This window comes from Spermophilus citellus (assembly GCF_964194105.1).
Source record: "Spermophilus citellus genome assembly, chromosome: 7".
Classification (NCBI taxonomy): Eukaryota; Metazoa; Chordata; class Mammalia; order Rodentia; family Sciuridae; genus Spermophilus; species Spermophilus citellus.
Window position 1 is genome coordinate 82,899,224 of NC_138188.1, and position 24,469 is coordinate 82,923,692.

Here is a 24,469-nt window from a genome sequence, read left to right on the forward strand (position 1 = left end):
AAAATTCTTAAGTAACAAGATAGAAAGAATCTAGGATTTGGGATCCCTAAATAATTTTAATATTCTTTTATTTATGAATATTTGCTTTATACTTTACATGAACTAAATTTCTATTGCATCCATTCACTAAGATATTGTGGATTAACTGCGTACAGTCAATTATTGGAGTTGTTTTTCAGTATAGGAACATGGATATAAAGTCTAAATATTTTAAAAATATTATTCTATGTTCATGGAGTGGTGGTGAAAAGATGTCCATTATTTAAAGATAAGCATAGCATCAGTGTGGGAAATAAATTTAATCATGGTAAGCAAATGCAGATGTTGTACTTCAGAGACTATTTATTAGGTCCAGGTAAGAGATCAATGTTTCTTTGATTATTTTTTTTTGTGGAGGAATACGAGGGGTTGAGCTCAGGGACACTTGGCCACTAAGCCACATCTAGCCCTATTTTGTATTTTTATTTAGAGACAGTGTCCTGCTTTCACTAAGGCTGGCTTTGAACTCGTGATCCTCCTGCCTTAGCCTCCTGAGCTTCTGGGATTACAGTGGTGTGCCACCATGCCCCACTGTTTCTTTGACTTTGAAAGAATATGTAAAAATGGAAAAGATTAGCTGTTTTTAGTAAGTCTTTAGGAGATAAAATCTAGAGGAGTTGGCAGTAGTTAAAATAATAGGGTTGATAATGAAGGTTAAATCAAGAATGTAGATGTGTCTTATTATTATATAAGTACTTCTTTGGTTATTCTTTTCCCAGAGAAAAGGAACACTGGTTGAAGACCAGGCTTGAGATTTGGACATATTAATGCTAATGTGTCTTTGGGAAATGTCTGTACAAATCCTTTGCCAATTTTCAAATCAGATTATTTGTTTTTCTTGCCATTGAGTTGGTTTGGTTCCTTATATATTTTGTATATTAACATCCTATGATACATAAAAATATCTTCTCTCATTTGCGGGTCACCTTTTCCCCACTTCTGACTGTTTGCTTTGTTGTTCAGAGCTTTGTATCTTGAAGCAATCCTACTCATCTAGTTTGGCTGTTGCTGTCTGTGCTTATAGTTCAGGTTCATAAAGCCTTTGCAAACGTCAAAAAGGTTTTCACTATTGTTTTCTTCTAATATTTTAATGTTTTAAAAAATTCATATTTAGCCTTTAAACCATATTGAGTTTTTTTATATGATATGAAATAACAGTTCAATTTCATTCTTTCGCATGTGTATATTCGGTTTCCCTAAAACTTTATGGGAAGAGACTGATCTTTTCCCATTGTATGTTCTTGGCACCATTGTTGAAAAACCAATTGTTATAAATACCTGGGTGTTGGGACAAGTACATGGAGTACTGCATACATGGCATACGTTAAGGGCATCTGAGTGGTAAACCACTCCCTCATGCTAGGTGTGTAAGCAGAAAACCGCTTACCCCGCAGGCACATCACTTGGTGAGAGGCTGCATGTTACAATCCCTGCACTTGCTCCATGGCCCATGCCTCAGTTGGTTGCTGCAGGGACAGTTGGCCAGAAATTGTATTGGTGGCTGCTTCTAATCTGCTTAGCTGCTGCCTGAGTATATATACATGGTAACTGCAGCAATAAAATTAGACCTGCTTCCTGCTTGGTCTCTGGAGGTCTTGTTTAGCAACTCCACAGCCACACTCTCCTGTACCCAGTTCCGTGGACCTCCTCACTGGATGAGAGAGAGAGCCCAGGCACTTGGGTGTATTTCTGGGACTTCTTTTTCTTCTATTGATTGATGTATGTGTTTTTCTGGCAGTACCATTCTGCTTTGATTACCATAGCTTTATTAAATGTTTCAAATTCTGGGAGTGTGGTTACTTGAACTTTATTTTTATTTATTTATTTTTTCTCAAAAGTGCTTTTTTTTTTGAGGTTGTTGGGTTCCATACACGTTTTTGGATAGTTTTTCTATCATCCTAAAAAATGATTGGATTATTTTAGAGATTGCACTGAATCTTTAGGTTGTTTTTTATAGCAAGATCATTTCCATAATATTAATTCTTCTCATTCATAACCTTATAGTGGCTTTCATTTACTTATGTATTTTTCAATTTCTTTTATCAATGTTTTATATTTTATAGTATCAAGGTTTTTTACTCCTGGTTAAATTATTCCTAAATATTTTCTGCTGTAATTGAAAATGGCATTATTTTCTTATTTCTTTTTTCAGCTAGTTTCTTGTTAGTATATAGAAATGCTACTCATTTTCATTGGTTGATTTTGTACTTGCAAGTTTAGTGAATTGCTCTATGAGTTCTAATAGTTTTTTATTGGGATATTTAGTATTATTTCCTTATAAAATCACATTAGCTAACAGAGATAGTATCACTTATTTCTTTCTTATGAATTCCTTTTATTTATTTTTTCAGTTTTATACTGGAGCATTATATTTGTACATAATGATGGAATTTGTTGCCATGTATTTGCACATGCACACAATATAAAAATAAATTTTTTTAGTATCACTCTCCAGAACTTCCCTCCTCTCTTCCCACCTTCTCTCCTTTAGTCCCTGTCCTCTACTGATCTCCCTTTGATTTTTAGGGAGATTTGATTTTCCCTCTCTAACTTTCATATTTGAAAGAAAACATATGCCCCTTATCCTTCTGAGTTTGACTTATTTCACTGAACATTATGGTTTCTAGTTTCATCCATTTTCCTGCAAATAACATGATTTCATTTTTCTTTATGGCTGAATAAAACACTATTGTATAATACTATATTTTCTTTATTCATTCATCCATTTATGGATACCTAAACTGGTTCTATAGTTTTGCTATTTTGAATTGTGGGTCTATAAACATGGATATGCAGGTTTCACTGTGGTATGATGACTAGTTTCATTTTTTTTTTACATATGGATAACCATTTTCCCTAGCACTCTTTGTTAAAAAGGCTGTCTTTTCTCCATTGTATGTTTTTGGCACCTTTGTCAAGAATCAAATGACTATAGATGTGTGATTATCTCTCTGTGTCTTCTGTTCTATACCATTGATTTAAGTGTCTGTTTTCATGCCAGTATCATGCAATTTTTACTATAGTTTTGTAGTATAATTTGAAAACAGATATTGTGATGTCTCTAGAATACATTTCTTGGCTTAGAATTGCTTTGGCTCTTTCTTTTTTATCTTTTTAAATTTGTTCTAATTAATTATACATGACAGTAGAATGCACTTTGACATATCATACATAAATTAAATAAAATTTGCCATTCTTTTGGTTGTACATAATGTAGAATCACACCAGTCATGTAATCATATATGTACATAGGGTAACAATGTCTGATTCATTCTAGTACCTTTATTACGCCCATCCCCCCTCCTCTCCCTTCATTCTCCTCTACCTAATCCAAAGTAACTCTATTCTTCTCTAGATGCCCTCCTCATCTTATTGTGAATTAGCATCAGCATATCAGAGAAAGCATTTAGCCTTTGGGTTTTTGGGGATCAGCTTATTTCACTTAGCATGATATTCTCCAGTTCCATCAATTCACCAGCAAATGCCAGCATTTCATTCTTATTTAAGGCGGAGTAATATTTCATTGTGCATATATACCACATTTTCTTTATCCATTCATATGTTGAAGGATGCCTAGTTTGGTTCCTTAGTTTGGCTAATATGAGTTGAGCTGCTATAAATATTGATGTGGTTGCATCACTGTAGTAGGCTGATTTTAAGTCCTTTGAGTATAAACCAATGAGTGGGATAGCTATGTCAAATGGTGGTTCCATTTCAAGTTTCTGAGGAATTTCCATACTTCTTTCCAGCGTGGTTGAACCAATTTTCAATCCCACAAGCAATGTATGAGTGTGCCTTTCCCCAACATCCTCACCAACACTTATCGTTGCTTGTATTATTAATAGCTGCTATTCTGACTGGAGTGAGATGAAGTCTTAGTTTTGATTTGCAGTTCTCTAATTGTTAGAGATGTTGAACTTTTTTTCATGTATTTGTTGATCGATTGTATTTCTTCTTCTGTGAAGTGTCTATTGAGTTCTTAGCCCATTTGTTGATTGGGTTATTTTGTGTGTGTGTGTGTGAGTGTGTGTTTGTGTTTTGAGAGTTTATGTATCTTTGAGATTAATGCTTTATCTGAGACTCATGTGTTAAATGTTTTCTCCCATTTGATAGGTTCTCTCTTCATGTTATTTACTGTTTCCTTGATCAGAAGAAACTCTGAATTTCACTCCATCCCATTTATTGATTCTTGATTTTATTTCCTGCACTTTAGGAGTCTTGTTAAGGAAGGATCAACATATTGAAGATTTGGGCCTACATTTTCTTTTATTAGGAGCAGTGTTTCTGTTTTAGTACCTAAGCCACTTTGACTTATGTTTTGTGTAGGGTTAGAGGTAGGGGTTTTCATTTCATTTTGTTACACGTAGATTTCCAGTTCTCCCAATACTATTTGTTGAATAGGCTATCTTTTCTTTAATGAATGTTTTTGTGTCTTTGTCTAGTAGGAGATAGAGAAAAATAACCAAAACTCAAATATGTTTTGTTTGACTGAAGTATTAGAGGCAATTCACCTAACACTTTCAAAAGTGTGTGCTCTCATTCAACTTCATGATGTCTAGAAGGAGGTGCTCAAATTTTAGTGAATTGATACCCAAAGCATTCCTTGATGAGTTGAAGTGTATTTGCAATTATTAAAGCTAACTTTATGACATTAAAAAATCTTGCATAAAACCTCTGCTTTGTTTATTTCTAACAATGTTGGGTTTTATTTATTTATTTTAGTTCATCTTCCTTACACATTAGTTCAAATTTTCTAGTTAAATTATCTCTGTATCATTTTGTTTGAAATTGTATCAAATTTATGTATTAATTTGTAAAAACACTTTATGATATCAAGCTATTCTAAATGGTAAAATTAAGAATTTTCATATATGATACCTCTGAGTATGGGTTTATAATTTTTAAAACAAAATCTGTCATATTTCTTGCACAGTTGAATCATAGCATCTCTGCATAGATACAGATATAAGCATATTAGTATCTGAATAATTAATTCTCTCATCTATGAACATAGAATATTTTTCATTTATTTGTATCCTCTTCAATTTCTCAAATGTTTTATGTTTTTTCAGTGTTCAGATTTTACTACTTGGTTACATTTATTCTTAAATTTTTTCTGATGTGATTGCCAATAGGGCTATTTTCTTAACTTCTTTTCATATCGGAGTATATTATCTTTATATTCACATATATGTGTAGATGTATAGGTCCATCCGTCTCTCTCATTTCCAGTTCCTTATACACTTGCCCATTCACATACATACATATTTTCATTTCTTTTTGTTAATGTAAAGTTTGGGATATATGCAATGTAAATTGGTACAATTTCCCCAGAGCGTACACTGCAAATTTGTAGCAAATATCTCAATAAGGTGCACATACTTTGACAAATTATGTGCAAATTTAAGAATTTGCAGATTTTTAAGAAAAACCACCAGATTGGGTGGGTGTGTTGGCTCATGCCTAATACCAGTGGCTTGGGAGGCTGAGACAGTAGGGTTGTGAGTTCAAAGCCAGCCTCAGCAACATTGCGGTGGTAAGCAACTCAATGAGACCTTGTCTCTAAATAAAATACAAAATAGGGCTGGGGATGTGGTTCATGGTTGAGTTCCCCTAAATTCAAACCCTGGTAACTCCCTCACCCCAAATCACCAGATTGGAAAAAAGAATCACATTTGCAAACAAAAGATATAAATATGTAAAACTTGTATTAACTAGTAAAGAAGACTTTATGAAAAATTATGAACAGTGGTATAAAAGTTTTGTTTTTAAAAAGCATATGTAAAAGCAGTACAAATACATGCATAAGTAAAAGTGTAATAAATAAACATGAAAAATTATCTATTTACCAGTGATTTGTGAGATCATTGCCTTTTATTTTGTTTGTACTCTTCTAAATTTTCAAATTTTCTACAATTAATCTGTAGTGCTTTTGTTTTCAGAAGAAAGAAAAAGAGTTATAAAAATAATAGTTGAAATTGGGTAATGGGTATCAGAAGTCATTTGTTGATTAGTCTACAATGCCCAATAGATTGACCTTATCCTACAGGGAAATTTTAGGTGGCATTGAGGGACTTTCGGCATTAAAATCACAAGCAGGGTTGAAGATGGAGAGAAATAAATACCAGTTACTCCAAATGGCATTTGGAAAACAAATAAAACAAAAAAATGTGGGAGGAGTAATTATATTTGATATCTTTTTTCTTGAACCTTAAGAGTTCTTCATGAAAATTTACATCTTCTCGAATTCATGTATCTTCTTGTTGGAATTGGGTGAGAGTAAAATGCTTTATTCATTGTCACTTTATTTCTTGTAAAGTCATATCATTTCAGCATCAGTGGTTTCTAATGAACTATTAAAATATTAAATTAAAAACTATTCCAAATAATTTACCTATCGCATGGAACAGAGAAGAGCTCTGAACTCAAATACTAAATAAATATTTTAATCAAATTCCTCTGAATCCTGATAAAAATACAGCTATATATTTGTGTAATGAAAATTTTATTTTGTGATTGAGTTTTTGAATCTGTATGTTTAAACACTACTTTATGTTGTTTACTTAATAACAATGAAGAATCACTGTGTCACAAATGATGGGTAGAAAAGAACTTTGGAAAATCCGGAATTCCAGATGCAAACCTTAAACCCAGGTTGGAGTTGAAATTGAGACTCAAAATCTAAAATTTTTAAAATTTTGGTTGACATTGTTCTTGTTCATGATACTAGTAAGTTATATAATAAAACACTAATTATTTTAGTTTTGTCTTTAAAAAATGAATTTCACTCTGACTTTAGCTTTAGAAACCTCACAGAATCATGACTTTCTAGAAACTGGTGATGGCAAGGATTTTTGGTATAAAATGAAAGGGGTCTATATTTTCCTCCTCATATGGTTCTTGTTTCTAGATATCCTAGAAATATCCAGAAAGGAAGAATTCTCCACATCTGCAGCAAACATCCTCATTGTATTCTTTGCAGATATAAAATAAGGATAATCTAATACTGCTGAAGATTTAAGAGAAGCACATTTTCTCCATGATTACTCTAAACATTCCTGGCTCCTCTGTTGGTACATTTTACTAATAAAAACCTCAAATGAAATTTCTTGTTGTACTCCCATTGACTATGAAGAATTGGTTTCCACAGAATAGGTCTTCTTCCTAAGGATGGGATGAGGGCAGGTACTTTTCTGTATAAAATATCTCACTTTTGTATATTTTTATTATTCTGAGATTATTATTCTCAGAACTAGGTTTTCAGCTATCTTCTTTTTGTGCCTTTTTGAGTTACAAGGAGGGTCCTTTAAGATATTAGTTTTATGCAATCACAAACTCACGGAATGAAGTGTAGCTACATTTATACAGAGCTGGTGACTAAGCCATAGAAGTGAAAATATTTTTCAGTATTATACACATTAGTTGGATCTGTACTATGAACCTGGGAGTTGTGAATCTAAGCATTGTAAATACTCTTTTAAATAGTTATAAACTTAGACTTGCTATTTTTTATAGGTTGCTCCTATTTTAGATCATCAAGATAGAGATTGGGCATATAAAACATGTATTTCCAGAATCATGCATAATTTTTCATTAAGAAAATGTACTTCTGTAATCTCAGCTACTCTGGAGGCTGAGGCAGGAGGTTTGAGAATTACAAGTTCAAGTACAGCATGGGCAAATTAGTGAAATCTGCCTCAATATATTTTTTAAAAAAGTATATGTGTTGTGGGGGGAGGTTACAGGTATATCTCATTGATTAAACATCCTGGGCTCATTCCCCAGGACAAAAAGCAAAACAACAACAATTAAAAAGTCCTTGGTATTGTTGACTTAGACCCCCCACCTCCCCACCGCAGGGTTTCTGTGGGATCTTTTCTTCTCATATATTTCCCTCATTTATTTAACTTATGGATATGTTTCAGCTTTTGTGTTTTTTTTCTTTTTTTCTGCCTTTCCTATCTTTATGTTCATTATTGTCCTTTGGTTTAATCATTTTGGTTTAATCTTTTCTCCATTTTTGATTTGATATTTAAATAAAAGTTATAATTTTGACATTTAGATTGAAAAAGATGGATGTTGTTTCTACTAGGGTGTCTTCTATAATGCTTCATTCTAATTTGAATGTGATAGTCTCATTCACAATGTTAAAAAAAAGAGGGAATAAAAAATTCTTACAATTGCTTTAGTATTTTGTTCCTTTGAAATATTAAGACATTCTTAGTAAAGGGCTGAATACTGTCTACACTGATCTTTAATGATACTCATAGAAGGATCCAAAGTCTACAAATAAATTGGCTAGAGTTTTTATTATTTGTTTTTCTTAAAATAGCACTTATTTTAGCATTGCAAGGTTAATATCAGAGTTACAAGTCTGTCTGCCTGACCTAAGAATGACAGTGCTCTAACTTAAAACTACTAAATAGATATTTGTTAACCAAATGAGTAATTAATTGTGTTCACCTATGAAGGTATTTGGAGAAAACTACTAAAAATTGTGTTAGGAATATGGCAAGTTTTGAGGAATTTATAAGGTTAATTTATATGGTTTAATTAACCCTCTGGGATGGTTTTTGGGGAACATATAATCAAGTAACATAAAGTTAACAGACTGAAAAGCATGAAAATAGAAAACTCAATGTCTATTGTTTGGCTCATTTATATCTTGGAGAAAAGAATGAAATATCCTTATTACCAAAGGAGAACCCTTGTTTTATTGATTAGGAAAGACATGAAAGAATTCCTGGAAAGAGAGATAACATTTACACTTTGAACCAGAGTCTTGTTTTCATAGTTTAGCATAAAAAGTAAATTGTCTTTTTTATTCTCTCTTTTTTGGGGAGGGGTACCAGGAATGAACTAAGGGGCACTCACTAAGCCACACCCCAAACCCTTTTTTGTATTTTATTTAGAGACAGGATCTCACTGAGTTGCTTACTGCTTCACTGTTGCTAAGCCTGGCTGAGATTACAGGCATGTGCCACTGTTCCCAGCAACTGTTTTTTTAGTCTTAATTCCTTAAAACATTTCCTCGTTAATACATTCAATTTTAAGGTATTTGTGAATGACAAGTTTTCAGACCAAATCCCTTAGTGTTTATAGCTTTTTCCACAATTGTTTAAGTAACTATATGCATTTAAAACACCTTATTTCAAAAGTTATTTATAAAGTACATAAGAGCTTTCGATGTGCTCTTAAAAGAAGCATTGAAACTTTATATTTCATTATATTCATTTTCATGAGCAAATTACAATGGAAACAAAGTAATTCCATTTGCACTCCATATCATTTTGTATAAGGCTTGATTAATGTTTTTAACCTCTCTCATTGCAGTGATTAGCCTGAGTAGATATGATGGAAACAAATGAGACACAGGTGACTGAATTTGTTCTCACAGGACTTACAGACCGTCCAGGGCTGCAGGTGCCCCTGTTCCTGGTGTTTCTTGTGATCTACCTCATCACCATGGTGGGCAACCTTGGTCTGATTGCTCTCATCTGGAAGGACCCCCACCTTCACACCCCTATGTACTTATTCCTCAGTAGTTTAGCCATGGCTGATGCGTGTACTTCATCCTCTGTGACTCCCAAGATGCTTATCAACATTTTATCAAAGAATCATAAGATATCCTTGGTTGAGTGCTTCATCCAGTATTATTTTTTTTGTAACAGTGCAACCACAGAAATTTTTCTCCTGTCAGTGATGGCCTATGATCGCTATGTAGCCATATGCAATCCCTTGCTTTACCCAGTGGTGATGTCCAACAGACTCTGCACTTGGCTGATAAGTATGTCATTTGTAATTGGTTTTCTGCACCCCATAATTCATGTAGGATTATTACATAGATTGACTTTCTGTAGGTCCAACATAATAGACCATTTCTACTGTGAAATCTTGCCACTGTTTACAATTTCTTGCACTGACCCACCTATTAATGCATTAGTGATTTTTATATTTGCCACTTCCATACAAGAGTTTTCACTTCTGAGTATCATAGTCTCTTATGCCCGTGTCCTCTTTGCCATCCTGAAAAAGAAGTCTGAGAGGGGAAGAAGCAAAGCCTTTTCCACCTGCGGGGCCCACCTGCTCTCTGTGTCTTTGTTCTATGGCACTCTCTTCTTCATGTATGTGCGCCCTGGGTCAGGTCCAGATAAATATCAAAATAAAATGTACTCACTGTTCTACACCATTATAATTCCCCTGCTAAATCCTTTCATTTATAGCCTGAGAAACAAGGAAGTTTTAGGTGCATTGAGGAAGGTGATGAAGAAATAAATATTGCTCAGGAAACTTTCCTGATTCTTTCTGTTTTACAATTAAAAAAAATAAATTGCAATATATTGTGCTTTTTATTGAACATTGTATGAACTTAATACATTTTGCTCAATGAATGAATAAATTCTTTAGCTAGGTATGCTTGTCTCAGTTATAAATTATTATGACCACCAAAGGCTAATAATGTGCACTTTAAGAGAAGATTCCAAATTGTTGGTTGTTTTAAATCCATACTCAAAGTTAAAACTGAAATCATTTCAATATTAAGATAAATGTAATCTTTTGTTTCCAGATACATATATTTGATACTCTTTGAACTTAACATTCTTTTAAGACTCAGCCTGTGTAAATTCTCAGCTTAAAATACATTTATACCTTCCTAAATTTTTGTTGAGCAATGTATTTTTCAAATTCTCCCTTTTGTAGTTGCCTATCAATACATAAAACAATCTATAAATTAAAATATTATTGTTAAATATGGAAACATTTTCCTGAGAAATTTTAAGTGACTAATTCTATGTAGTTTAAAAGTAATACTTAAAAGCAATTTTCATTTTATTGTGATGGTTAAATATATAAATCTATTAATAGATTTTAAATGATTTAATGATTCTGTATCATATTTATAAAGATTTCTGAGTTCTTTCAAAACATATATTTTTGGATTTATTGATGAACTTGCTTAGTACTCTATTACTGAGTACAGTTTTCTGGGAATTAATTACCTAAAATAGCAATTATGTTCAATCACCTGTCACTTAAATAAATGAAATTGATATTTTCCCCCTAGAAAAGCTGTGTGTTTTATGTGTTGCCTTCTTGATGGTGTATACTCTTGCATCTCCTGTTATATTGTGGCCTTGTCAACATGTACAATTATAAAAAAATACTTCACATTCTTTTCATCCCCAGAATTTTTTTAACACCTTATCTGAAGAAATAGCAATTTGTTGATTCCTTTAACCAAAACCCAAGGTGGGGCAGCCTGAATCAGGCATAGTTTCTTTAGAGTCTAGAGTTCTCAGAACACAGATCTCACTGTGTCTGTTCTGTGCCTTGAACTATGTGGGCTCCAATCCTAGAAGGTCATTCCTTTTAGTTTCAGAATGTCTATAGAAGTTTCTGTCTCCTTTTCTCACTAGTGAAGCCCAGTGCAAAACTTTCTAATTTTTTTTAGGTGCTATACAGGCAGATTAGGCTTGGATATATGATTACTACATGTAATATAGAAATATACATCTATATTGCATATAGCAATGTCAATATGTCAATATATAGACTTTTTGACCTTTATATCTTCATTATTTCAATAATAATCTCTATTGATTTTTTGACTTCAAAGAATGTATTTGGGAGTTTTCCCTTCCTTTCACTTTTATGGAATAACTTCGGTCAGACTGGTCTTAGTTCTTTAAAGGTCTGGTAGAACTTAGCTGAGAATCTATCTGGTCCTAGGATTTTCTCTGTTGGAAGCCTTTTAATTGGTATTTCAATGAAAAGCCCTTTACTTGCTATTGGTTTATTTAAGTTTTCTATATCTTCCTGCTTAAATTTGAGCAGGTCACATGTGTCTAGAAATTTGTCAATATCTTCTAAATTTTCCAGTTTATTGGAGTATCAATTTTCAAAATAGTTTCTGATGATCCTCTAGATTTCAGCAGGGTCTATGGTAATATCACCTTTTTCATCTTTAATTTTATTGATTTAGACCTTCTCCTTTTTGGGGGGTTATTTTGGCCAAAGGTTTATCAATTTTACTTATCTTTTCAAAGAATGAACTCTTCATTGCATTGTGTATATACATGCCCTGGAGTGCAGATGTGCTTGTGTGGCTGCAGTCAGATTCTTTGCAATAGCTTTACAGGAGGCAAGCAATTATGGGATTTTTCTCCTCTGGGATCCAGAGGTTGAATGGTCTAGGTAAAATGTTCTTTGTGCTTATTTCGGTCCCTTTTGTTCAGAAACGCTTTGGGAATTTTTTTTTTTTTTAATTGGATGCTGGTAACTTTCTTCATGAGTTCCCAAATCTGCCTCTGTTTGTAGCTGTGTAAACTGCATGGGTGACAGCTTTCAGCACCTGGGAGTGTTTTCCTCACTTGCCACTGTCTTTCACACCTGCAGAGAGCTTTCCCTAATGTGCCTGTGGAAGGCTGTGAGACTGAGGGTGAGGCTCAGGCTTGGGAAGCAAGGTTTAGGGATTCCAGGGATTGGGCAGTTGAAAGAAGATGTGAGTCTTATGGGAGTATTGGTCATCTTTTATTTGGATGTGGCAATAGATCTTAGCCAGCCTGTTAGACATTTCCATAGCCTTTTTTAAATGCAGGCCAAACAAAGAAGGCACAGTGTCAAGAGGTTACAAAAGTGGACACATGCTTACAAGCAAATGTTTATGACTTTGAGTATATACGTTTCTGACTTTGACTACATGCTAACATAACATAGCTGATTCATGGTCTCAGTCACATACTAAGACCAAAACATAGCCTGCAGGAAGCCTTGGCAAGGGAGCCTAACTATAGCCATTTGGGGCCTGTCCCAACAAAGGCCTTCTGCATTGAGCCCTTGGAGGGCTTTCCATTCTGCCCCCATGGAAGGCTTTGAATTTGTTTCCATTGAGGTGTTTCCCCTACTAACTCTGTGTTCATTAAAATCAGCCTCCCTACATAAACCAAAGATTTTCCTAAGTCAATTTTTCTTTCTTTCTTTTCTTTTCTTTCTTTCTTTCTTTTTTTTTTTTTTTGAGAAGGGCTATCAGGGATTGAACTCAGGGACACTTGGCCACTGAGCCACATCTCCAGCCCTATTTTGTATTTTATTTAGAGACAAGGTCTCATTGAGTTGCTTAGTGCCTCGCTGTTGCTGTTACTAAGTTTGATTTTGAACTCTTGAACTCGTGATCCTCCTACCTCAGCCTCCTGTACTGCTCCACAATTTTTCTTTATTTTAAAATTCCTTTATTTGCTGGCCACGCATCTCTTTTTTCTGCTCTCTCTGCTTCCTCTGCTGCCACTGCTGGCGACTGGAGCTGGTGTGTCTCTAAGGTATTATTTCTTATGCTGAAGTTACTGACTTCTTGTAACTCTATGATTTTTTAAAAACCAATTTAGGGGCTGGGGATGTGGCTCTAGTGGTAGCGCGCTCGCCTGGCATGCCTGCGGCCCGGGTTCGATCCTCAGCACCACATACAAACATGTATCTGCCGAAAACTAAAAAAATAAACATTAAAATTCTCTCTCTCTCTTAAAAAAAAGTTTAGTAATAAGTTGCAGTGAGGTTGTTAGTCACTTCCGTGAGAGGCAGTCTTCTTGCTTTATAAGTCTGGTGCTAAAGAAGTGCAAAAACATGCTTCCTTTTTCCACTCAGCATCATCTTCTTCTCCGCCTACTAATGCTATCTGTAGCATGAGCTAGACATAGAGAAGTATTACCTGCTATATGTATTTTTCAATCATAATCGTATGAGGCAGGGCTTTTATCCTCCTATCTCCCAAATGGAACACAGGTATTTCCTTAGTCAATGGGGAAAATATCTTTGCATGTATTCAACAATGGAAATGTAATTTCCAGTTTTAACAAGTTTCTTTTTATATTTTCTTGGGTGTGAAAAAGCTAGTACTTCACTTTTTATCAAAATAGTGAGAAGTAGACCTAATTTTTTTATGTCTTCTTAATTATATCTTTAATTGAGTTTGGGGGGACTGCCTTTTCTGGTCTATGCATGCTTAGCAGCCTTCAAAATTGTCACTCTGTTAGAAGCAAAATTTGATACTGCAGTAGTAGGAGGAAATGTTCCCCTCTTGGAATCTGGAGAGATTATGAGCAGAAGACAGGAGATGGCAGTGATTGGGAAAATCAGACACATGGATTTTCAAATTTTGCCTTGAAGAAGAAGGGGATTTTGAAATGGGAGAGGCAAATATGATTAGTGTGAGGCAGTATCTTTTCAGTTATTAATGTTACCAATTAGTACAAATTTTTCAGGTCATGTAACACAAATTTATTATATTGCAGTTCTGGAGGGCAGCATTCTAATGTGGGTCTCTCTGGGAATGTATTAGTGGTGGCAGGGCTGCAGTCATTTCTGTAGAGAAGAATTTGCTTTCTTCCTTTTCTAGATTGGCTGAGCATGCACTTTTGACTCATAAACACATTTCTCCATTTTCAAAGCCTCTCTCTGTGTTGGACTTTTGTCACCACATCTTCCTTTGTGAGTCTTCTGCTACCCTCTTCTACTCAAGGGCTCCTTGAACTGACTTTGGGCCCACCTTGATAATTGAAGATACTCTGTGTAGTTTAAGGTCAACTTGTTACTAATTTTAGTGGAATCCAGAAAATTAATTCTCTTTTCTGACATGTCACCTCATGTATTCCCAGATTGGGGGGATTAGGATGGGTCATAGGTAGACTTAGTAAAGAGTGTCATTGTCTAGATACCAAATTACTGGGCTGAAGAGGAATAATTTCTGCCCTTTCCAGAATAATAATTTCTGCCATGCACCTTCCTTTCCTATCTTGAAATAAGCTTGTTCCCACATGGTACATAGGCAAAAGACCCTTGTGTTTAACTTTGGAGGCTGCTCCCCATATTCACATTACATGTTAAATCCTGGAAATTCCTTCAGTGATGGAAAGGTGCCTGGAGACTCACTTGCTCAAGAAAGGAGGAAATTGCATCATAGTGGATGAGTTAGAACATGTGGGTGGAGGACATATTAGAGATCCTGAGGGTGACTACATGAAAAGGAACTGAGAGAGGCAAAGAGCTTTGGAGGGAAGTCAAGTCAGATAGATCCCAATCAAGAGAGGCCTGTTTGCAAATTCTAACAGGCACTTACTGGCTGTAAAATTGGGTAGCATGCTCAGTTCATTGGAGTCAGACAATGCAAATGGGAAAAAAATTAGCATTAGGGATCTTCACTCTGCTCCCAACAGACCACATGCCACTTCTTGTCCTATGTTCTCATATTCTTCTCAAAGAGTTACATGAACTGATTGAAACTAATAATTCTCTTCTGCCATTAAGAATGCTCTAAACCATACCAAAATATTCCATGATGTTAAGAAACTCACTGACTAGTATTAGAGATCCAGGTCATCTGAAGGGCTAAGTTATAACCTCATGGGAGAAAGGAGGGGAAGTAGAAGATAAGTAATTGGTTCTTTCCTCTTAGACTCTAAATTTTTGGAAGAATCACTTTTCAGTGAGAACAGCCCACGTCCAAGAAGGATGAGTCAGGTCATGAGAGGTGATCCTGGACATACTAAAGAGACCAGATCCAGGAACATATTTTCAGAAGTTCTAGGGAAGTTTGAATGAGAACCTGAAAATTGTCATATTGGAGCAAACTGCAGCATGAGAGATTCTGGAAGATGGGAGAGTAAAATCACTCAGTCTTTGAGGAATGAGTTTATGCAGCATCAATTCCCCTCAAGTCAGATAGATGAGTCAGAGATAGAAGTACACATAGACAGTGGGTGTGAGTGTGTGGATGAGGAGCAAGAGAATAATTGGGATGGGATGAAAGTCTACACTTTCTGATACCCTTACAAATGTTAACTAAGCAACCTTTAGTTGAGAACCACCCTTTATTTATATCTACAGTAGGGACACCTTGATGACTGTGTGGGATCTCTGGGACTGGGTGTACTGAACTGTGGGTGAAGAAGTTAGTTTCCTACTATGAGAAAGACTTTCATTCAACTTCCTATTTTGCATACTCAATTTTTAGTGAAATGTAGGACAGAAAATTATATTTGGAACATGGGTGCTGTTGAAAGTGGTTGAACCCTGAGAAAAAGATGATATCTCCTGAGTGGATTCAGGTTACTAAGGAGAAATGTAATGAGGCAAAGAAGAAAGAGGATATGAATTTTCTCTCTTTCTTCTCTAACTATGGAGTTGGCTCCACTGTTGGCATTAGTTTTATATTGGTCCGGATTTATGTTTAAAATTTTTATGGCATCAGTGAAAGGATAAAGAAATAATCCATCTTTTGACTTCAAAATAAAAAAAAATTTGTTCAAAGAATATGTATTTGCTGAGAGCCATAGCCAAGTAGGAATGAAATATGGGATTTTGGGTTGAAAGGTGACCCTGCTCAGGGATTAGGGTGGCTCCAGGTTTAGGGTGGATCCTGCTGGGAATAGGGCGGCTCCAGGATTATGGCAGATCCTCCTGGGATTAGGGCATATCCTGATGCCTCAGGTGCCTGCTCTTTTGGAGTTCCTGTTGAGTTCTCAAGGGGTTCTGAGAGAATTGGTGCACGGAGCCGGGTGAAGGCAGGGTGTTCATGGGAAGTGTGGGTAGAGTGTCAGTGAGAGTTCGGGAATAAAGAGTTGCTGTTTGAATCTACAAGGCTTTGTGGTGGCTCAGTTATTTTTGTGCCCAGCCAGACTGTGGCATGTATTGAATTCTTTTATCCAGCTCCTTAATAGGTTAAGAACTAAACTGGAGGATTTAGCTTGCAGAATTTTATATACCTTTACATGTGGTTCTGCTTGCTAGGCAAGGATCTTTCTCTATAGTATAAGGAGCATATGAATTGAGAAGTTTTTTTTTTTAACTATGGTGAGATGAAAAGAATATGGAGATAGATAGGAAACTGAAGACTATAGGTGACTATGTCCTGTGTTGGTCTTGCCAGGCTCCAATCTGCTATCAGGATGTGTGTGGATAATTCTGCTGGAATCTGAGAAGAGTCTTCTGTTCAGGGTATTGTTTGAGAGTGTGGAAAGAGCCACCAACACGTTTTCTCTGTAACTCTTGGGCGTGACCAGCAGCACAGAAGTCAGAGATGGTGTTCAGCCCTCTCCATTCCCATGTGTGGTGAAGGGATCAAACATCTCTGCCTTATCAATGAAGGGTGGTTCCAGGTTGTATGTGACTTTCTACTGGGTTGATTTACTGAAGTTCTTGAATTTGCACAAAATTTAATTTGTTCTTGCATATACCTCATTGAATCTAGATATTTATTTCTTTTGCAAAACACCAGACTGTTAACATTTCTGGGGAGAAAAAGTTTAATAGAAAAATCCTCGTGTTTGTTTTCACTACTGGTAAAAAAAACAAGAACAAAACCACCAAAATTAATGAAAACAAACAAACAAACAAGCACTTAATACTATGTAACATTTCCTTCTTACCCTTGAGTAATATCTTTGGATTTGATTTTCAGGCTGCTACTATACTAAAGAGCAGGACAATCCATGGCCTTGAAAGCACAAACGGTGAAAATCCATGGAGAACAAATTTCATTCCTTCACTGAGAGAGGCTCATACAAGATTTCTGTATGTTAAATCTTAGAGGCAAACTTTGCTATTCATGAACATCTGTTGTGTAAATAACACTGTCTGTTTTATTTTATCACAGATGGTGTAATTTAATATTTTTAAGTAGTCCAGTTATTTCAAGATAGTCAAAGCATTTTCAAAAAATATGGCACTGGGTTCAGAGGACTTGCCCTGGTGTTCAGAGGACTTGAAAACTCTGGTGGCCTTTATTAATATAACCTTCTTTAGAAGAAAAACTTTCACCAAATTGTCCCTTGGGGTCTTCTGTATGAGAGCTATGGAGTCTGACATCTTTAGTCCCTGAAGATGTTTGTGTCTTAGAGCACATAACTTTTAGTATATTTTAGAGATTGGTGTCACTCTTGGTTATGTGGTCATGTTCAGTAATGATAGACAACCACATACTTAGTCATTGCTATTTTTTTCCAAACATTACTTGGACACATATCTGGCATGAGATATGTGATCATTGCTTAGGAAATAATTGAATTTCAGTTCAGATCATGAATGAGGATGAGAAACATTTTAAATTCACCTGGGATGGGCAAATATGCATGTTTGTGGTCTCGCCTCAGGCTGCTTTGCTCTGTGAATGAAAGAATCCTTTTACTCTTTATGTTGCAGAGCAGCATGTTGATCCATTCTATAATGATATCACATCATACTATTGGGACTTGATGAGTATTCTGAATAACTTTGTACAGTTTTTGAACTGCATGAGGTAATATAAATACTATCAAAATTGTGTAAGGGGAGCAAGTGGCAACAGTAACATTATTATTATTTTTTTATTCTAGGGATTAAGCCAAAGGCACTTAACCATGGAGCCACACCCCTAGCCCCTTCTATTTTTTTATTTGTATTTTTTGGGGGTCCAGAGGATTGAACTCAGGAGCACTTACTTGACCACTGAACCACATCCTCATCCCCATTTTGTATTCTATTTAGAGACAGGATCTCAATGAATTGTTTAGCACCTTGCTTTTTGTTGAGGCTGGCTTTGAACTTGGGATCCTCCTGCCTCAGACTCCTGAGCTGCTGGCATTACAGGTATGTTTCACTGCTTCCAGCTTCCTTTTGTTTTTTATTTTGAGACAAGCAGTAACATATTTAAAAGAAAATTTTGGTACCTAGGCATTGACCAACCACAGTAGGATTTCACTGTAGGAGACTGTCACCTGGAGATTCTAGTTTTAATTAAGATAGGGACTAGATGAGAATTGGATTCGATTATCGTGGGAAGATGTAAAAGTGTCTTGTATGTGTGACAAGGGCTAACAGATGTTAACCCGAGGAGGAACAGGAGGAGAAACTATTATCTGTTCACCAAATCAACTTTCTTTATAGAAACACAATCACCTCACCCTTTGATTTAATTGTGGTTATATGAGTTTCAGATTGAAAATATTAACATCACCAAAATTTCTGGGTCATAAGTACTTAACTTTCAAAATCCTCTGATAACTTTTCCTTCAAAGCTTGACCCCAAAGAAAGCATAGACATTAAAGATGTTTACTGGAAAATTCTTAAGTAACAAGATAGAAAGAATATAGGATTTGGAATCCCTAAATAATTTTAATATTCTTTTATTTATGAATATTTGCTTTATACTTTACATGAACTAAATTTCTATTGCATCCATTCACTAAGATATTGTGGATTAACTGTGTACAGTCAATTATTGGGATTGTTTTTCAGTATAGGGACATGCATATAGAGTCTAAATATTTTTTAAATGTTATTCTGTGTGCATGGAGTGGTGGTGAAATGATGTCCATTATGTAAAGATTAGCATAGTATCAGTGTGGGAAATAAATTTAATGATGGTGAGCAAATGCAGATGCTGTACTTCAGAGACTATTTATTAGGTTCATGTAAGAGATTAATGTTTCTTTGATTATTTTTGTGGAGGAATACGAGGGGTTGAGTTCAGGGACACTTGGCCACTAAGCCACATCCCTAGTCCTATTTTGTATTTTTATTCAGAGACACTGTCCTGCTTTCATTGATGCTGGCTTTGAACTTGTGATCCTCCTGCCTCAGCTTCCAGAGCTGCTGGGATTACAGTCATGTGCCATTGTGCCTGACTGTGTCTTTGATTTTGAGAGAACATGTAAAAATGGAAAAGAATAGCTGTTTTTAGTAAATCTTTAGGAGATAAAATCTAGAGGAGTTGGCAGTAGTTAAAATAATAGGGTTGAGAATGAAGGTAATATCAAGAATGCAGATGTCTCTTATTATTATATAAGTACTTCTTTGGTTATCCTATTCCCAGAGAAAAGGAACACTGGGTGAGGACTAGGTTTGAGATTTGGACATATTAATGCTAAAGTGTCTTTGGGAAATGTCTGTACAAATCCTTTGCCCATTTTCAAATCAGATTATTTGTTTTCTTGCCATTGAGTTGGTTTGGTTCCTTATATATTTTGTATATTAACATCCTATGATACATAAAAATATCTTCTCTCATTTGCGGGTCACCTTTTCCCCACTTCTGACTGTTTGCTTTGTTGTTCAGAGCTTTGTATCTTGAAGCAATCCCACTCATCTAGTTTGGCTGTTGCTGTCTGTGCTTGTAGCTCAGGTCCATAAAGCCTTTGCAAACAATGTCAAAAAGGTTTTCACTATTGTTTACTTCTAACATTTTAATGTTTTTAAAAATTCATATTTAGCCTTTAAACCATATTGAGTTTGTTTTTTATATGGTATAAAATAATGGTTCAATTTCAATCTTTCACATGTGTATATTCAGTTTCCCTAAAACTTTATGGGAAGAGACTGATCTTTTCCCATTGTATGTTCTTGGCACCATTGCAGAAAAGCCAATTGTTATAAATACTTGGGTGTGGGGACAAGTACATGGAGTACTGCATACATGGCTTATGTTAAGGGCATCTGAGTGGTAAACCAATCCCTCGTGGTAGGTGTATAAGCAGCAAACTGCTTACCCAGCAGGCACATCACTGGGTGAGAGGCTGCATGTTGCAGTCCCTGCACTTGCTCCATGGCCCACTCCTCCATTGGTTGCTGCAGGGACAGTTGGCTAGAAATTATATTGGTGGCTGCTTCTAATCTGCTTAGCTGCTGCCTGAGTATATATACATGGTAACTGCAGCAATAAAATTAGACCTGCTTCCTGCTTGGTCTCTGGAGGTCTTGTTTAGCAACTCCACAGCCACACTCTCCTGTACCCAGTTCCGTGGATCTCCTCGATGGATGAGAGAGAGCCCAGGCACTTGGGTGTATTTCTGGGACTTCTTTTTCTTCCATTGATTGATGTATGTGTTTTTCTGGCAGTACCATTCTGCTTTGATTACCATAGCTTTATTAAATGTTTCAAATTCTGGGAGTGTGGTTATTTCAACTTTATTCTTTCTTTCTTTTTTTTTTCTCAAAAGTGCTTTCACTCTGAGGTCTTGTTGGGTTCCATACACATTTTTGGATAGTTTTTCTATCATCCTGAAAAATGATTGAAATTATTTTAGAGATTGCACTGAATCTTTAGGTTGTTTTTTATAGCAAATCATTGCCATAATATTAATTCTTCTCATTCATAACCTTATAGTGTCTTTCATTTACTTATGTATTTTTCAATTTCTTTTATCAATGTTTTATATTTTATAGTATCAATGTTTTTTACTCTTGGTTAAATTATTCCTAAATGTTTTCTGCTGTGATTGAAGATGGAATTATTTTCTTATTTGTTTTTTCAGCTAGTTTCTTGTTAGTATATAGAAATGCTACTCATTTTCATTGGTTGATTTTGTACCTGCAAGTTTACTGAATTGCTCTATGAGTTCTAATATTTTGTATAAGGATACTTAGTATTTTTTCCTTATAAAATCACATTAGCTAACAGAGATAGTATCACTTATTTCTTTCCTATATGTATTTCTTTTATTTATTTTTTTCACAGTTTTTTACTGGAGCATTATATTTGTACATAATGATGGAATTTGTTGCCATGTATTTGCACATGCACACAATATAAAAATAAAATTTTGTTAGTATCACTCTCCAGAACTTCCCTCCTCTCTTCCCACCTTCTCTCCTTTAGTCCCTGTCCTCTACTGATCTCCCTTTGATTTTTAGGGAGATTTGATTTTCCCTCTCTAACTTTCATATTTGAAAGAAAACATATGTCCCTTATCCTTCTGAGTTTGACTTATTTCACTGAACATTATGGTTTCTAGTTCCATCCATTTTCCTGCAAATAACATGATTTCATTTTTCTTTATGGCTGAATAAAACACTATTGTATAATACTATATTTTCTTTATTCATTCATCCATTTATGGATACCTAAACTGGTTCTATAGTTTTGCTATTTTGAATTGTGGGTCTATAAACATGGATATGCAGGTTTCACTGTGGTATGATGACTAGTTTCATTTTTTTTACATATGGATAACCATTTTCCCTAGCACTGTTTGTTAAAAAGGCTGTCTTTTCTCCATTGTATGTTTTTGGCACCTTTGTCAAGAATCAAATGACTATAGATGTGTGATTATCTCTCTGTGTCTTCTGTTCTATACCATTGATTTAAGTGTCTGTTTTCATGCCAGTATCATGCAATTTTTACTATAGTTTTGTAGTATAATTTGAAAACAGATATTGTGATGTCTCTAGAATACATTTCTTTTTTTATCTTTTTAAATTTGTTCTAATTAATTATACATGACAGTAGAATGCACTTTGACATATCATACATAAATTAAATAAAATTTGTCATTCTTTTGGTTGTACATAATGTAGAATCACACAAGTCATGTAATCATATATGTACACAGGGTAACAATGTCTGATTTATTCTAGTACCTTTACTACCCCCATTTCCCCTCCTCTCCCTTCATTCTCCTCTACCTAATCCAAAGTAACTCTATTCTTCTCTAGATGCCCTCCCCCTCTTATTGTGAATTAGCATCTGCATATCAGACAAAACATTTAGCCTTTGGGTTTTTGGGGATCAGCTTATTTCACTTAGCTTGATATTCTCCAGTTCCATCAATTCACCAGCAAATGCCAGCATTTCATTCTTATTTAAGGCTGAGTAATATTTCATTGTGCATATATACCACATTTTCTTTATCCATTCATATGTTGAAGGATGCCTAGTTTGGTTCCTTAGTTTGGCTAATATGAGTTGAGCTGCTATAAATATTGATGTGGTTGCATCACTGTAGTAGGCTGATTTTAAGTCCTTTGAGTATAAACCAATGAGTAAGATAGCTATGTCAAATGGTGGTTCCATTCCAAGTTTCTGAGGAATATCCATACAGCTTTCCAGAGTGGTTGAACCAATTTTCAATCCCACAAGCAATGTATGAGTGTGCCTTTCCCCCCACATCCTCACCAACACTTATCATTGTTTGTATTATTAATAGCTGCATTCTGACTGGAGTGAGATGAAGTCTTAGTTTTGATTTGCAATTCTCAAATTGCAAGAGATGTTGAACATTTTTTCATGTATTTGTTGATCAATCATATTTATTCTTCTGTGAAGTGTCTATTGAGTTCCTTAGCCCATTTGTTGATTGGTTTATTTTGTGTGAGTGTGTGTGTGTGTTTGAGTGTTTTATATATCCTGGAAATTAATGCTCTATCTGAGATGCATGTGGTAAAGATTTTCTCCCATTCTATAGGTTCTCTCTTCATGTTATTTATTGTTTCCTTGATGAGAAGAAACTCTTTAGTTTCACTCCATCCCATTTATTGATTCTTGGTTTTATTTCTTGCACTTTAGGAGTCTTGTTAAGGAAGGATCAACATGTTGAAGATTTGGGCCTACATTTTCTTCTATTAGGCACAGTGTTTCTGTTTTAGGGCCTAAGCCACTTTGACTTATGTTTTGTGTAGGGTTAGAGGTAGGGGTTTTAATTTCATTTTGTTACATGTAGATTTCCAGTTCTCCAAATACCACTTGTTGAAGAGGCTATACTTTCTCCAATGAATGTTTTTGTGTCTTTGTCTAGTATGAGATAGAGAAAACTCAAATATGTGATGAAAAAGGAATTATCACAATGGGCACTATGAAAAAACAGAAGTAATTAGAAACTATTTTGAAAATTTATACTGCTATAAAATAGAAAATCTTGAAGACATTGACAGATTTCTAGAGACATATGAACTACCCAAGCTGAATCAGGAGGACATGAACTATTTGAACAGATTAATTTCAAGAAATGAAATAGCAGACATCATCAAAAGCCTACCTTTCAAGAAAATACCTGGAGCAGACAGATTCTCATCCAAGATTTACAAGAACTTTAAAGAAGAATTAACACCAATAGTCCTCAAATTATTCCATGAAATAGAAAGGGAAACCTTTCCAAACTCATTCTACAATGCTTTGATTCTGCTGGGTCTTTTATTCTTTCAAATGAATTTTAGGACTGTTTTTTCTATGAAGAATGTCATTAGTATTTTGATGAGGATTGCATTGATATTGTATTGCTTTTGACATTATGACCATTTTAACAATATTGATTCTGCCTATTCATGAACATGGGAGATGTTTTTATCTTCTGGGGTCTTTTTCCATATTTTTCTTTGATGTTCTATATTTTTCAAAATGAAATCATTAGAGATCATTCAACTCCTTGGTTAGATTTATTGCTATGTATTTTTTTTGAGACATTGTGAATGGAATTATTTTTCTGATTTATTTCTCAGCAGATTCATTGTTGGTATATTGGATAACTATTGACTTTTGTATATTGATTTTGTAAACTGCCACTTTGCCAAATTTATTTTTTAGTTCTAGAAATCTTTTGGTGGAATGTTTTCTTTTTTTTAATCTTCTAGGTAAAGAACCATATAATTTGTAAACAATGATAATTTGACTTTTCTTTTTCTGTTTTTATC

The 24,469-nt window shown here is 34.9% G+C and overlaps 1 protein-coding gene across 1 annotated transcript; it reads left to right on the forward strand.

Moving 5' to 3' along the window:
- Window positions 1–9,390: 9,390 nt before the first annotated feature.
- LOC308653927 (olfactory receptor 5AC1-like) lies at window positions 9,391–10,314 on the forward strand (the record flags this gene model as incomplete). The annotated part of the gene is made up of 1 exon (XM_081302699.1): window positions 9,391–10,314. The coding sequence occupies one exon, from the start codon at window positions 9,391–9,393 to the stop codon at window positions 10,312–10,314; it is 924 nt and encodes a 307-aa protein (XP_081158825.1).
- Window positions 10,315–24,469: the final 14,155 nt, after the last annotated feature.